Here is a 14,702-nt window from a genome sequence, read left to right on the forward strand (position 1 = left end):
TTAATATAGTGGTATCCATGCTTCTTTACAAACAGACACGGCGCCAGGGGCACCGGCAGGACTCGGGCTTCCACACACGAATCTCAGCCTATCCACACCTGGGCTCACTGTGTAACTACGTGCATTTGTCAATGGGCAGGGGATTCTTTCCTAAAACTTGTGACTCTTACTGTATGCTAATTATACCTTAAGAAAACTGTCTCATAAAAGTCGTGGAGGTAGTCTAATGGCTACAATTTTGAAGTTCTGATCAAGTTTTACGATAGCGGTAAGCAACTAATGCGATGTGAAAATGTCAGGGATTAATTTGAGCGACAAGTTCCCAGGTGCTGGTGACCCTGCTGGGGTTTGCTGTTTTATACTGATCACTAAAGTGCGATCAAATTTCAGTGCGAGGTGATCAAATTTCAGTGCGAGGTGAGCAGAAATAAAGACGGAGACATTCTTCCCAGTTTGGGCTACTGGCCCTCATAAAACCCATCCACAGAATGGAGGACAGAGATAGTAAGGCCAGTCGCAGTGGGGGCAGATCAAGAGCTGCATGGGTGTCTGTGAACAAGTGGAGTGTCAGCGGCCATCAGGCATCGGATGCAGGGACGGGGCGGTGGGGCGGCCCAGAATGAGGGGAGGGTAACGGAGAGACGCAAAGAGGCGTCATTATTTACCTCCCTGTCCCGCGGGACATCCAGAAAGTCGCATCTCCGCCAGCTTTTCCAAACCCTTCCAGCCCCAGCTGGGATTCTACTTCACCAGAGACCCCAGGCCCCCTGCCCCGGTTCTGCTCGCTCAGCCCAGACCAGGGGCGCAGATCATCCGCGCGTGCCCCCCCCCCACCCCCGCTTCCTGCAGCCTGAGCGCTGGGGTCTCCACGCCCCCAGCGCCACTGCCGCGGGTCCACAGCCATGATGCGGGTGTCCCCCGGTCCGGCGTGCCCCAGCGCCGCCCCGGGACTCCGGTCAGCCTCCGCCTGCTAACGCCACACCGCCAGCGTTCACCTGACCACTGTCTAGGGGGAGAGCGTGTGTGGGCAGAGAAGGAAGAGTTAAAAGGAAACGCCAGCTCCACGCCCGGCCCCGCGCCGCCGTGCGCTCCCCTGCAGTCCTCGGGATGCCCGGCCACCCTCTCCGGGGGTGTCTGCAAAGTCCTTCAGGTGGCGTGGAGCGACGACACCACGACTGTCTGATGACACACTCTCTTCATTAGGTCAACCCTCCCGGGCCGCCCATCAACCGTCGTCCATCGCCCTTCTTCTTTCTGGGGGCGACGCAGAAAAAAGGACCTAGTCCCGCGTCCACCGCACCAAGCCTGCGCACAGCTCCCGTGGTGGGAGCCGGTGCTGTCAGTGCGCATGCTCCCCTCATGGGGGGCGTCTCCCGGCCCGCTTCATGCAGACGTTTCTACCGCACCCGGTTCTCACCCCGCAGGAGCGAGAGTTCAGGTCGAGGTTGTCGGGTTTAAAGCCCCACTGGCCGGAAGTTGCTCGGCTTTATCAGCTCCCCTCCGCCCTGGAGGAAGCTCAAGTCCCGGAGACAGGTTCCGGGGCTGTCCTGGCCTGGAGGTGGCTGAATGGATACCCAGGCTGAGGATGGGCTGTGGACCCGCCGCCCGTCGCTGGCCTCTTCCTGGGATGCCACAGACGGGGTCCTGGACCAGAGCCTCCTTGTCACCAGAGCTGGTGTCGGCGCCCAGGACTTGGAGTGGGATGAGCTGCTGGTGCCGCCTGCCCCAGGGTGCGCCTGGTCAGCTAGGACGGGCTGGCTGCTCGGGGACAGCCAGGCTCCTGGGGGGCGTGGTGAGGGGAGGCGGGGGCCGTGAGGGGAGAGGATCTGGGCCTGGGATCCGGGAGCGGAGGTGGTGAATGGTCAGTGCAGGGAGGCCTGGGCCCGCGTGGGCGAGGGACAGGGCCTGGGTGGTTGGAGGGCCGGGGTGACTGCATGGCGTGGGTTGTCGGGTGCAGGGGCTTCTGGGCGGGTGACCTGCAAAAGGCATTTCACACAAACGCGGGTAACTCCCTCAGGTCAGCCCTTGAGTGCACCTGTCACAAACGGAACCCGCCTCTATCCCCCAAATAAACAGAAAGCTCCTGTCCGCCTCCTGCCAACCAAAAGAGACGTGAAAAAATGTCAGCAGTTGAGAATCTCCATTCTCTTAATTTTTGCAAAAGATACACTCTGTCTTTTATCATATTGTGCTTCCCACTCTTCTGCACAGAACTGGTGTCTGGTGAGCTTTAAATTAAATGAGAAGCAATAACGGGAGATTGAGTACGATGTCGGTGATCAAGGGAAAACGTAGGAGAAAGCCCTGATGTGTGAAGTATCCATTTCTTGATGGCTTTGCATTGAGCATTTGTTGGGGGCTTGGGGCGGTGCGTGAACCCCAAAGGCAAATGGCAGTGAATACAAGAAATACGGCTTAGTAAGTGGGTTAGTAACCGTGTTCAGAGAACTATACTGTATAATATTCTTATGTTCTTTTTAGCCAGGATCCAGTGATTTTGAAAAGGAGCCTGAACAGCCCAGAGGAACCCCCCTGCTTCCTTTACCTGCGCTGTGATGCTGACGGAGGTGAAGAAATGGTTTCTGTTGGCATTTTAAGTTCGGCGAGAAATATGGAGGTGTACGTAGGAGAGGAGTACAGTGGAACCAGTCGGGGCAAGACTGTTCCTGATGTTCTGGAGAAGAGGTTTGTGGCTTCTGCGTGTGTGCGTGTTCTTCTGAAATAGTGTGCTTCTTTTCCTACGCTCGCAGGATAGGTGGATTCTCTGACATTGGTGCCGGGCATGAGGGGGAGAAGATAAAACAGGTCAGCAGGAATAGAATGTTAGACCTTTAGGGATCTTTTAGACGGTCTAGATCAGCTTTCTTATTTTCATAAGTAGGGAAATTTAGAGCTAAGAGAGGGGAAGTGACTAGAGGGTTGTACTAGTCAGTCACACTATATAGGCTGCCTAGAATGTGGCTCTTGTTGCTGCTGCTTGGCTTTCAACATGAACTCACAGTGGTCTGTTTTCCGGAAGTTACCTTGACAGGCAATGTGGGACTCTGAACAGTTTTGTTTTTCTTTTGGAAGGGAGACATCACATGTGTCACACAGGCCCGAGGCTGGGCCAATTCAGCCTTTTTAATCCATAATCCATCCTGTTGTAATTCGATATTTTTCCTTTTGGCTCTTACACAAAGATTCCACCCTAAGCTCTCCTTAGCATGACTCAAAATATGGACTATTTTATATATTGTGCATATGGAAACTAAAAGGTACATTTATTGAGCTTTACTGTATGCTCTGTGCTACGTGGTTTTATAGACATCCGCTCATTTCATTCTCTCACTAGGGTAGAAAGAGCAGGCATAGTGCTTACTACCAAGTCACTCGCATAGGGACCCCCAACTCTTTGTCCCTTGCCAGACAAATTGAATCTCGGGGTTTAAGTAAGTGCCAAGAAACTGTTTGTTTTTAAGTGTAGCTATTAAAAATGGTAATAAAAGTAAAAATATTTTAAGTCCTATTTTGTTTTTAGTGAACCTGAAATTATTTTCTACAAAAAGTGTTTAAAATTGGAGTCTCCCACTCTTGCTTGTAAAATCAAGGTAAGTCATCACTAAATTTTAACTAATTTGACAACTGCAAATGCTTTTGTATAATTTGTACTTAATTTCTGTTGGTTTGGTAATACAATTAATCCAACTTTGTTGTAGGTTATCTTTATATAAAACTATACTGTTGAAACAACCACAGGCAGTTTTGGCTCCATTTTATATATATATAAAGGAATTAGAGGAGTTCTAGAGAAGAGCATCTAGAAGTTGAAAGAATGTGGACTGCTGTCTTGAGTATAAAAAGTAGGTCGAGGTGAGCTTTTGTGATGTGCTGAAATGTGGAGAAAGGGTTCTGAGCTGGACATCATAAGCCCAGAATAGTAATTCTGCTTTGTTACATACTAGCTGAGTGACATTAGGCAGATCTCATTATCTCTTTGGAACCAATTCATGGGTAAATTAGAGTGTTAAAAAAATAAATCATCCCTGTGTACGTGAATGTTCATAGCATCATCATTTCTGATAGCCGTAAGGTAGAAACAGCCCAAATATTCATCCCCTAATGAATGGGTGAACAAGATATGGTACACACGTGAAATGGAAAAGCACTCAGTAATGAAAATCAATCAGTTGCTGCTGCATACTACAAGCATGGGTGAACCTTGGAAATAAAAGAGTCAATCACAAAGGATGACATGTTGTATGATTCCATAGATGTCTGAAACAGCCAGAATAGGCAAATCCATAGAGACTGAAACTCAATTAGTTGTGGTCAAGGGCTGGAGGGTAGGAGTTGGGCCACGGGAGAATGGGGGGTGAAAACCAATGATGTAGGGTTGCCTTTGGGGCGGTGCTCTAAAATTGTGGTGACGGGTACACAACTCTGCACATCCTCGTATGCTAAAGTGTATACTGAAGTGTACCAGACTGTACACTTCAAATGGTTGATGGCATGTGAACTATAGTATATCTCAGTAAAAGCAGGCAGGTAATATATTTACAGGACTGGTTATTCCAAGATGCTGTTTCAGATAGTATATAGCAATAGCTCCCAGATTTATTTAAATAAAGTGGTTCATTCAGTATGAAATATTCATTCAACAAATGTTTGAGTGCCTACGGATGGCAGGCATGGTAGTAAGCATGTAGTCGTTAGCAGTAATATAATAAACTGGAATGACTGCCCTCACGTTGCTGAGTGGGCGAGACAGACAGTAGGCCAACTCAGAGAGGAGAATCTGCAATGTTTAGTGGTAAGGAAAGACACGGGGATTAAAAAGCAGAAAGGGGATCGCAGGGAGGTTGGGAGATAGGAGTATAAATGTAACCGGGAAGGTTCCTTAGTTGCTGAGGACAGTCACCTCTTTGGTACCGCATTCAGAGTGTCTGGATCATGGGTATAGTTCGACCTCTATGTTCAGGTTACATACGGGTGGTTCCGTGTGTCTCTGAAGGGAAGTATTTTTGTAACTGTTCTGTGAAAGTAACTGGCAGCACAAAGGGTCGTTTCATTTAGGGAAATTCTAAGTCTACTGAAGCCCATTCGGGGGCAATAGTAAGTGAGAGTTAAAAGTAATAGTTGCTGAGGCCCGTGTCTGAACACTGCTGTGGAAGCCAGAGCGGCTGAGTCCCAGCTTGACTTGCGCTGATTGCGTAGCCCTGCGACAAACTAGAAAATGACCCTGAACCTCATCTTTTCTGTGCGTGAGCCAGCAGGTAATGTTAGACCATCTTGACTTTCGCTTAAAATTCTAAATCGTAAAACACTGGCTTATATTTAGGATTTCAAGACATACGTTGAAAGATCTTCTGAATATCCTTATTTTGTGTTAAATTATAGCTGGCTGTGGTATGTTATCTTTTTGAAATAGTTTATTTTTATTCCTTAAATTAAGACAGGAAACTTTATTTACCCTTTTTGTATAATATATATTTTTTCAGTTTGAAAATAACATTCTTTTACATAAATAGTTATTCTAGCCTCGTAATAAATTCGAAGTGCTGACCTTTACAATTTTAGGGAACACTTTAACATGAACATGTATTTGAAGTTTATATTTGCTTTCCCAAATACTTCACTACTGCTAGTTTGGACAAAAAATATTAACCTTAAGTAGTGATTATTCCTTAATATTATTTTCCCTGGAACTTCTTTGTTTTACAATAGTTGCTCTCCTTTGGTGAAAAGCAGCGTGTGGTCATCAGCAAAGTCGTGGTGCACGTGAGACCGGCCTCCGCACGTTCTTCCACATGCTCTCCCCCGGTGGGCGCAGGGGTGGACCTGCAGCGGGTCCAGACCATCGTGCGCTCCATGGGGTCCACGCTGTCACCCGGGGCTCAGCAGCTGATGCGTATGGTCAGCTTCCAGCAGCAGGTGAGCGGGAGGGGAGTTTTTTTCTGGACATCAAAAGTTTTTAAAATTAATGGCTTTTATAATATATACGAACTTAAGTTTTTTCTTTGAACTTTTATTGTTGATTTGCCTAGTAGCTGTTTACTTTTGTAAAAATCGCATTGTGTCGACCTAGTGTCTCACAAAATATTTTGTTGCAGATCTTCACAATTTTTCATAGATTTAGTCACTCGCTCTTTCAGCCAGCACCCACTACCCCCCTTCTCAGTGACTAAGGCGCGTTTCGAGCACTTGACAAGGCTTAAAGATCAATTTTCTATATCGTGTCTTTAAGGGTCTTTATAGTCTTATTTGTGTAGGCCTTTAAAGGAGAAGGCTTGGATCAGGCAAGTAAACTTGGAGGGATGCAAGTTCACAGACAGAAAATAGTATGCGTTAAATCTTCCACATTAAAGGGAACAGGACAGGGCTAGGACATGGAGATACGTTCATGAATGTGGAGCCAAGAAGTGACAGGGGGAGTTTGAAGTAGATCAGGCCCGGGGCACAGGGCTTTGGGTGCTGATTTTAAAGTCTGGAGGGTTTCGCATTGCCCTTTGAAGATGCGCTAGTCCACGCTGTGTGCAGGGTGAGCCAGAGGAAAGGGGACGCTGTCCAGGGGAGACGACCAGAAGGAGGGCAGCTGCCCGTTACTCCCTCGCCCCCATGAGGGTTCGTGAGGGTGGGACGACGGACACAGCAGCCTGGTGCCGGGCTGTGAGCTGCCAGCACGATGGGGTGGGGAGGGCCTGACAGCTAACTGGGAGTTGGGATTGTGGGTGAAAAGGAGAGGGAGCCCTGAAATTGATGTTTTTAGACGATGACACCAATAATACACATGGAGCCCACGAGAGGAGACTGCTTGGGAAAGCAAGCTTTCAATGTTGGGATTCTGAATATTAGAGGTGAATAAAACGTGGGGGGGGGTGTTGTGAGCATCAGGAACACAGGTTGGGGGCGGCAGAGTGGAAGGGAGGTTTTGAGAGGTGTCCCCCTAGCAGAGGACAGGGACACTTAATGTTGGAGAGTAGCATACCTCCTGTGGTTGTGTTGAGTGTCCAATGAAAGGATGCGCATTGCCTGATTCTAAATTACTCCCAGAGGTAGCTGTCATCGTTATTAATAGCGACATTTACTTATTTCCTTGGCTTAGAATTGTGTTTCCATCGGAGAGCAGCTTCAGTCGATTTTGGGAAAGACTGTGCTCACAGGAATGATGGGCCTGTAGGCGTCGTCTCCGTCAGCAGTCTGGGACAGGTCACCCTCCACACTTTTTCCTTTCGGAGCTGGGTTGACTCCTGGACACGTGACTGGTAACTCAGAAGCTCACACTGACAGAAGGACGCGGCCACCCACTGGAGGCAACATGACAGACCTTGAAGAGTGTCCAGTCATGCCACCAAACCGTTCTCTTCCTGGGGTTGACCTTAAGAACTCGGTATCTTCTTTCCTACCAAAGAAAGCAAGTGACCGCTCAGGTACACCGGACTCCGAGCTGCTGCCTCTTCTGCAGAATCTGTGCAGTCAAGTTAATGGGCTCCGTGTGGGCCATAAGGCCGAGCGGCCGGGCACTGTCACCAAGCCCAGCGACAGCATCACTGGTGTGGCGTAAGTATTTATTTTAAGACAAACCTCGTTTAGGTTTGGTAGATGGGGGAATGAATGGAAGAGAGAAGATAAGTCTCAGGGAGGCTGCCTGAGTACTGACTGAGTTTCCAAACATAATTTCAGGAGCTTTTACATTTTACCATTAACAGACTTATCTTAAGGAATCACCATTATACACAGTGAAACTGGTTGCTTTGAAATAGGTGTGCAAAAGTAGAGGTGTTACAGACGTCTCAGGGATTGTTGTGAAAGGGTTACAACCGTCCGATGGAGGTTGCAATGGGAAGTTATTTGCATCAAGAGAGAATAGTGTGGACTCGTGATCTTTACATTGTCTTTATTTGTATCGTTTGGCTGGGTGTGTTAGGCATGCCCTGGTAGCAGAGTTTTGTAGTTAGATCGTCTTTGACTTAGGCTAATTTTGGAATAATCAAAACTATATTAGGATGACCTTTATTTATAGTAAACAGTCTCTTATCCCTGGATTTTATAATCCCATGCTTTAGCAGCATACATCTAAGAGACAGGTAAGTAGTACATTCCCTATCCTTACATAAACAGAGCTTATCAAAATAGCGTCCTAGACGGGAATGGGGACTCAGGCCCTTGTTCTGGCTTCGCCACTGTGCCACGCCCTTCGTCTCCCTTATCTTAGAGTTTCCGTCTGAAAGTGAGGCAGCAGCGTTAGTTTGGAACCAAACAGCACCACCTGTCAGCAGGGTCTAATTGACATTTGGAGAAAACCCCACCAACAGCAGCAGAAAACACGTTTTTTCCAGCGTCCATGGAAGACTCACAAAGATAGACTGTATCTTATAAAGTAAACCAAAATTAAAAGGATTGAAATCCTACAAAGTATGGTAGGTAGGAAAGCTGTAAGTTTTCCAAGTCCAGTTTTGTTTTGTTTTTTTGAGACTTGGAAAACTTAACACGACACTGGAGAAGCCTATTTACCATCTGAAGAACCTGAAACCCATTCTGCAAACACCTTCTCTGCAAGGCTCCCTAGTTTTGTCTTAACTCCCAAGTGAGGAAGGCTCCTTCTGAGGTGGATCTGGACTTGGAAAACTGGACTTGGAAAACTTCTCCAGTTTTTGAAATCTTCTCTGACCATAAATGAATCCAATCCAACTAGAAATTGATGAAAAGGCAAGAAAATTATCAAACCTTTGGAGATTAAATAACATAGTTCTAAATAATCTATGGTTCAAGAAGGAAATCTCAACAGACATTTTAAAAACTGCATGGTAATGATGAACGTAACAACACACGAGACTTCTTTGGGTGCAGCTGAAAGTGCTGAGGCAGAATTTACAGGACTGGATGCCTGCGTTGTGAAATGGGAGAGGTCTCAATAACAAAACTGGGACACTCAGCCACGATGAAGTCACAGTCAGAATGGCCCTCCAACCATCCATCAAATTGAATGTTTTATTTAAAAGCCCAGCAAAATAAACCCAAAGCAAACTGAAATACAGAAATGACAAAGTAGAAGTCAACAATATATGAAATGGAAACTACAAAGAAAATCAAGCAAAATGCTGATTCTTTAAATATTTCAGTGACATTGATTCACTTGTAGTAGGGCTGGCTGCCAAGTCTGGCAAAGAGGACAGAAACCACCAGTATCGCAAATGTAACAGGAGATACCACTATAAGTTCTCGGGCCATTAAAATGGTAAGGGAATATTGCCAATTACTTTGTGCGCATACCTGACAATTTAGATGAAATGCATGAAGCCCTCGAAAACCACAAACTCCCAAACTCAACCAAGACAAAACCTACGAACAACGCGAGGCCGTCCTACAACCACCGAAAGTGCTAGATTCATGGTTTGGAAGTGCATGGAGAGCAAGGTCCAGGTCCAGCTGGTTTCAGTGCAGAATTCCACCAAACATTTAAAGAACACCAAATGTATACACTTCCAAAGAACAGAAGAGGAGGGGAGACTTCTCAATGCATTTCACAAAGCCAGTATATCCTGATACCAAAATTAGATTGTTCTAAAGAAAACAAGATTCATAACAATACATATAAATCTATAGAAAATATTAACTATAGAAGTAATTAAAAATATATGAAAACTCAACAAAATATATGCAGATCTATAGACTGTAAATTATAAGATGCTAATGAAATGAATCAGAGAAGGCCTAAATAAGTGGAGAGATGTACCATATTCATGGATTTAAAGACTCAACATAGTAAAAACGTCAGTGTTCCCCAAATTGAGGTATTTCTATAAAAAGCTAAGGAAGGTTTTGTAAACATAGATAAGATTATTCTAAAATTTGGAAATGGAAAGATAAAGGAGGTAGAATAGCTGGAATAATTTTGAAAAAATAAAGTGAGAGCAATCACTTTATTTCCAGACATAGCTGCAATACTCAGACTGTGTTGGCCGAGGGACAGATGTACAGATCAGTGCAATAGAAGACACAGAAAGAGCCTCACACAAGTGTGGCCAGCTGATTTGTGATGAAGGCACAACAGCAGTTCCATGGGGCAGGGACAGTCTCTGTGACCCACGGAGCAGGGGCAACGGAGTTTCTTGTGGGCAAAATGTGGACCATGACCTCAACCTCATACTTTGTGCAAAAACTACATTGAAATGGATCGTGGACTTCAGCATAAAGCACAAAGCTATAAAACTTTTCTAGTGATACTTGGGAGAAAATCTTGGGAACCTAAGACTTGGAAACACCTCCTTAGAAATGATGCCAAAAGCAAGGTAATTGAAAATCTGCTGTGGTAGGCCCATCAAACTGCAAAACTTTAGCCCAGTAAACTAAAATCTAAACTACAAAGTGGGGAGAAATATTTGTAAAAAGTCCAACAAATAAACTACTTAAAATATGGGGGGAGGGTGACAAAAGTAGGCTTACAGTTGGAAAATAGTACAATAATTAATACATAATACTACAGGAATCAATTGTGGGCCCGGTGGCTGGCTCATTTGGAGCGTCACCCATACACCAAAACTTTGTGGGTGCAATCCCCAGTTGAGGCACGTGAGGCCACCAATTGGTGTTTCTCTCACATCAGTGTTTCCCTCCCTCCCTCCCTCTCTCTCTAAAATCAATAAAAACCCTATCCCCAGCTGAGGATTAAAACAAGAATAAACTGGTTCACATGCTTATAACTGTAAGCCTTTCCCCCCCACCCTGTATGTAAAGAACTCTCAAAACTCAAAATTTAAAAAAACCCAGTTGGAACGCGGGCAAAAGACACCGGGAGACATTTACCAGATGTACAAATAGATAATCACATGAACAAACGACTGGGGCTGACCACCTGGCTACTAGGGAAATGCAAACAGAAACCACAGCAAGATAACACTGCAAAGTTATTCAAATGACTGAAAGAGAAAGCTTAAAAAATGGAAGCAGTACCAAACGCCAACGAGGACGAGGAGGATCTGACCTCTCATACATTGCCGGTGGGGATGTAAATGGCACAGCCAGTCTAAAAAATATTTTGGCAGTGTCTTGAAAATTAAACACAGTTACCATGAGACCCAACAGTCATATGAGGTCTGTCTAGAAAGTATCCAGCCATGTAATATGAAAAATGGAAACATTTATTAAAGAAGATACAAGAGACATTGTATGGAAGACAATGACACCTCTGTCCCCTTCAAAGTAGGCACTTTGAGACCTCACACAGTTCTCCCAGTCACCATCAGCTGCTCCTTTGCCTTCTTCTGAATCTCATTGGCAGTCAGAAATCACTTCCCTTTCAAAATAATTCTAGTTTTGGGAAAAAACAGAAGTTGCAGGGCGCCAAATTTGGGCTGTAGTGGGGCTGAGTCACCTGGGTGATTTGATATTTCACCAAAAAACTGCACAAGATGTGATGTGTGAGCAGACACATTGTCATGATGAAGCTGCCAATCACCAGTTGCTCATAGCTGCGGCCTTCCTAATCATCTGAATAGTTTCCATGGAGGAATGTTCAAGCTTACCACAAAATCTGATGCAGATTCTTTGCTCTACTCACTCAGTCATTTTGAATGTGACAGCCACACAGTACCCAAACTCACTCAATGGCATCTACCACCCCCACTGACTACTATAGTAGAGTCATCATTGTTCACAGATGTGCTGTTTGGTCCACTCTCCTTCACTGCCAGGCTACACTGATGTCATGCAAACCGTTCTCATTATATTAACAGTGGCTGTACTTTTTCTGGACAGACCTTGTACTCCTGGGCATTTATCTCAGAGAAATGAAAAGCTTATGATCACACACAAACCTGTGTATGTTATTCATAGAAGCTTTATTTGTATGTAATAGCCCCAAACTGGAAACACTCAAAATGTCTTAAAACGGTTGAGTGGTTAAACAGACAGTGCTATATCCAAATCACGGATGCTAATCAGCAATTAAAAGGAATGAACTGTTGATACCCACACAAGTCTGGATGGTTCTCAAGGGCATTGTGCCGAGTGACAAGAGGTCACACACTGCATGATTCCATCTGTGCTGGCATGCCCTGGGGGCGCTGCGGGCCCCACTCCAGACCGCAGTAGAGAGTGTGGTGACACAGTGAGTCACAATCTTTTCACTGGTGGAGGCTCTGCCTCTGGTTTGTAAAAAATGCAACATCTGTGAGGCACAGCAAAGCAAAGCGCCGTGAAATGAGGTCTGCCTGTATAAAACGGTGGGGACGAAGAACGGGGTCGAGGTCACCGGGTACTGCAGATGGAGGGAACTTGGGGGGTGGATGGGACAATAAACGAGCGGCAGGGGGAGGATCTTTGTCATTAAGGAGTAGTGTGGTGTCTTCACCGTGATGTCCACATGCATGTACGTACATGTGAGAAGATGGTGCGCACACTGTCCTCACATCAGTTTCTTGGTTTTGACGGGAAAGGTGAGTAGATGGGTAAGGCTGGGCCGTTGGAGCCTTTGGGTGGGAAGGGTAGTAGGGACTCGAGTACCTTCACAATTTCTGTGCATCTACACTTAATTGAAAATAAAGTACAAAATCTTCATATATTCTAGAGTAGTTCTCAACTTTATGATCTTCACACTCTTAAAAATCAGTGAGGATTCTAAAGAAACCTTATTTATGTAGATTATATAAAATATTTATTTGTTTAAAAATAACAATGAATCCATTATATAGTAACACAACTTTTATGAAGCAATGTTTTAAGAAGTTCAGTGAGAATTTACATAAATTTATGCAAATCTGTATTAGCTTTTATTTGCATTCTCAAATATATTTCATTGTAGCATGCATACTCAGTGTCTAGTATGACCGCAGTAGAAGTTGTCAGAAAAAATAAGTTAATCTCTGAAAAAATATTGATACCCAAAACCTACTACCTTAGCAAACTGTAGGAAACAGAAGAATAGGCAATCACACATCCTGCGTTAGTCGTCAGAGCAATGACATTTTATATTGTGTAGACTGGAAAATGTCCTGTACATTCGAGAGAATGTGAGGATGGTACGTTCCAATGATATATTGGGGTTATTATAAAAGTAACTTGACCATGGGACCCCTGAAAAGCCCATGGACATGCCAGCGTTTTCTGGTGTAGTAGCCTGATGCCAGTTTCTAAAGCTCGTCCATTGTGAACTTTAGAAACTGGTGTGTTTTGTATTATGTTTCATTGGCCCAGTCCAGTTACATTTATTTTGAAATGTTTTCAAATCAGTGCAGAGCCTTCCAGTACGTCAGTAAGGTTGTGGGGATGAAAAAAGACACAACTTGAAATTGCTTGAGAAAAGACTGCGTACGTGGAGACCTTAAACATGCATTCAGCAAGACCAGTTTTGATTTGGAGTTCAAAATCAAAAAGACCATTTCTAAAGACTTGTTCTTTGAGGGTAGAAATTCTGTCCTCATTTCATATTCTCACTTTAATGGTTTGCTTAAATGTTTACCAAGTTAAACGAACAATGCTTTGGGCATTCAGGTTTGTGGTCGCCCTTTGCGTCTATTTTAGACTCTAGAAATGTGGTAAGGAGACAGAGCACAGTTGTGATGACAAAATTCAGCATTTGTATATTGGCTGCTTGTTGTATAGTTTGGTTGTTTTTGTTACAACATTAGAGATAGTTGTTGTATTATTATTTTTAAATTTATCTTTAGAATGGGTGAGCAGCCTGTTTGCGCCTACTTGGAAAAGATTCTTTCTAAAAACATGGACCTGATGGAAAAGAAACTCATGGACCACATCGACCAGCGGATCCGCGCCCTCCAGGAGCACATAGATGAGAAGATCGCCTCGCTGGTCAACTTGCTGCAGAATCCCAGCTCCCCACCCACCGGGGGGCCTCTGCGGCGCTGGGACTCCGGGGAAGGGCTTTCAAACGGAGAAAGATGAGTGCTCCACGTGCACAGCGGACTACAGACTTTTGTCACGTATTGACTACAGAGCCCAGCCCCAACAGCTCAGCAAGTATCTAACGTCCTCTGAGGTTTATCACTTACGTGAGTGACCCCAGGGCTCATTTGAACTGAACGTGTTGTTGCAAATCTAGTCCTGTTCACTACGAGTGAACCTGATTGGGCCGTAAGTTATATTTTAAATGTATTTTATTGATTATTCTTTTACAGTTGTTCTGTTCCCCCTGCTCCTCTTCCCTGCTGATAACTCTCCATGTGATCTCCATTCTGTGATGCTGTTCCTGCTCTATTGTTTGCTTAGTTTGTTTTTGTTTTTGTTTTGTTTTGTTTTTAGTTCAGTTGTTGATAGTTGTGAGTTTCTTGTCATTTTACTGTTCATATCTTTAAATCTTCTATTTCTTAGATAAGTCCCTTTAACATTTTGTATAATAAGGGCTTGGTGAGGATGAACTCCTTTAATTTGAACTTATCTGGGAAGCGCGTTATCTGCCCTTCCATTCTAAATGAAAGCTTTGTTGGATAGAGTAAGCTTGGATGTAGGTCCTTGCCTTTCATGACTCTGAATACTTCTCTCCAGCCCCTTCTTGCCTGTAAGGTTTCTTTGGAGAAATCAGCTGATAGTCTTATGGGAGCTCCTTTGTAGGTGACTGTCTCCTTTTCTCTTGCTGCTTTTAAGATTTTCTCTTTATCTTTAATCTTGGCTAATGTAATTATGATGTGCCTTGGTGTGTGCTTCCTTGGGTCCAGCTTCTTTGGGACTCTCTGAGCTTTCTGGACTTCCTGGAAGTCTTATTTCCT

At 44.7% G+C, this 14,702-nt stretch overlaps 1 protein-coding gene across 2 annotated transcripts; it reads left to right on the forward strand.

Moving 5' to 3' along the window:
- The first annotated feature begins 1,439 nt into the window (after positions 1-1,439).
- Positions 1,440-14,146, forward strand: LOC118990526 (ATPase PAAT-like). Of its 2 annotated transcripts, XM_037051122.1 has the most exons (6): positions 1,442-1,730; positions 2,482-2,685; positions 3,521-3,590; positions 5,707-5,913; positions 7,085-7,539; positions 13,647-14,146. In XM_037051122.1, exons 1-5 carry the CDS (start codon positions 1,567-1,569, stop codon positions 7,157-7,159), a joined length of 720 nt encoding a protein of 239 aa, XP_036907017.1. In that variant the 5' UTR covers positions 1,442-1,566; the 3' UTR covers positions 7,160-7,539; positions 13,647-14,146. The 2 variants fall into 2 exon arrangements, with proteins under 2 accessions (XP_036907016.1, XP_036907017.1); XM_037051121.1 differs by lacking the exons at positions 7,085-7,539; positions 13,647-14,146 and adding an exon at positions 6,252-6,471 and having other exon boundaries at positions 1,440-1,730.
- Positions 14,147-14,702: the final 556 nt, after the last annotated feature.

The sequence above is a fragment of the Sturnira hondurensis genome, unplaced genomic scaffold (genome assembly GCF_014824575.4).
Source record: "Sturnira hondurensis isolate 20B ecotype Veracruz unplaced genomic scaffold, ASM1482457v3 Scaffold0007208, whole genome shotgun sequence".
Lineage (NCBI taxonomy): Eukaryota > Metazoa > Chordata > Mammalia > Chiroptera > Phyllostomidae > Sturnira > Sturnira hondurensis.

What these genes read in the sequence shown, in the direction of transcription:
- LOC118990526 (XM_037051121.1), top strand. Translation starts at nt 1,567, where the DNA reads ATGGATACCCAGGCTGAGGATGGGCTGTGGACCCGCCGCCCGTCGCTG. An exon ending in CTCTTGCTTGTAAAATCAAG is followed by an intron (nt 3,591 to 5,706) that starts GTAAGTCATCAC and finishes GTTTTACAATAG; the next exon opens with TTGCTCTCCTTTGGTGAAAA. An exon ending in TGGTCAGCTTCCAGCAGCAG is followed by an intron (nt 5,914 to 6,251) that starts GTGAGCGGGAGG and finishes TTATTTGTGTAG; the next exon opens with GCCTTTAAAGGAGAAGGCTT.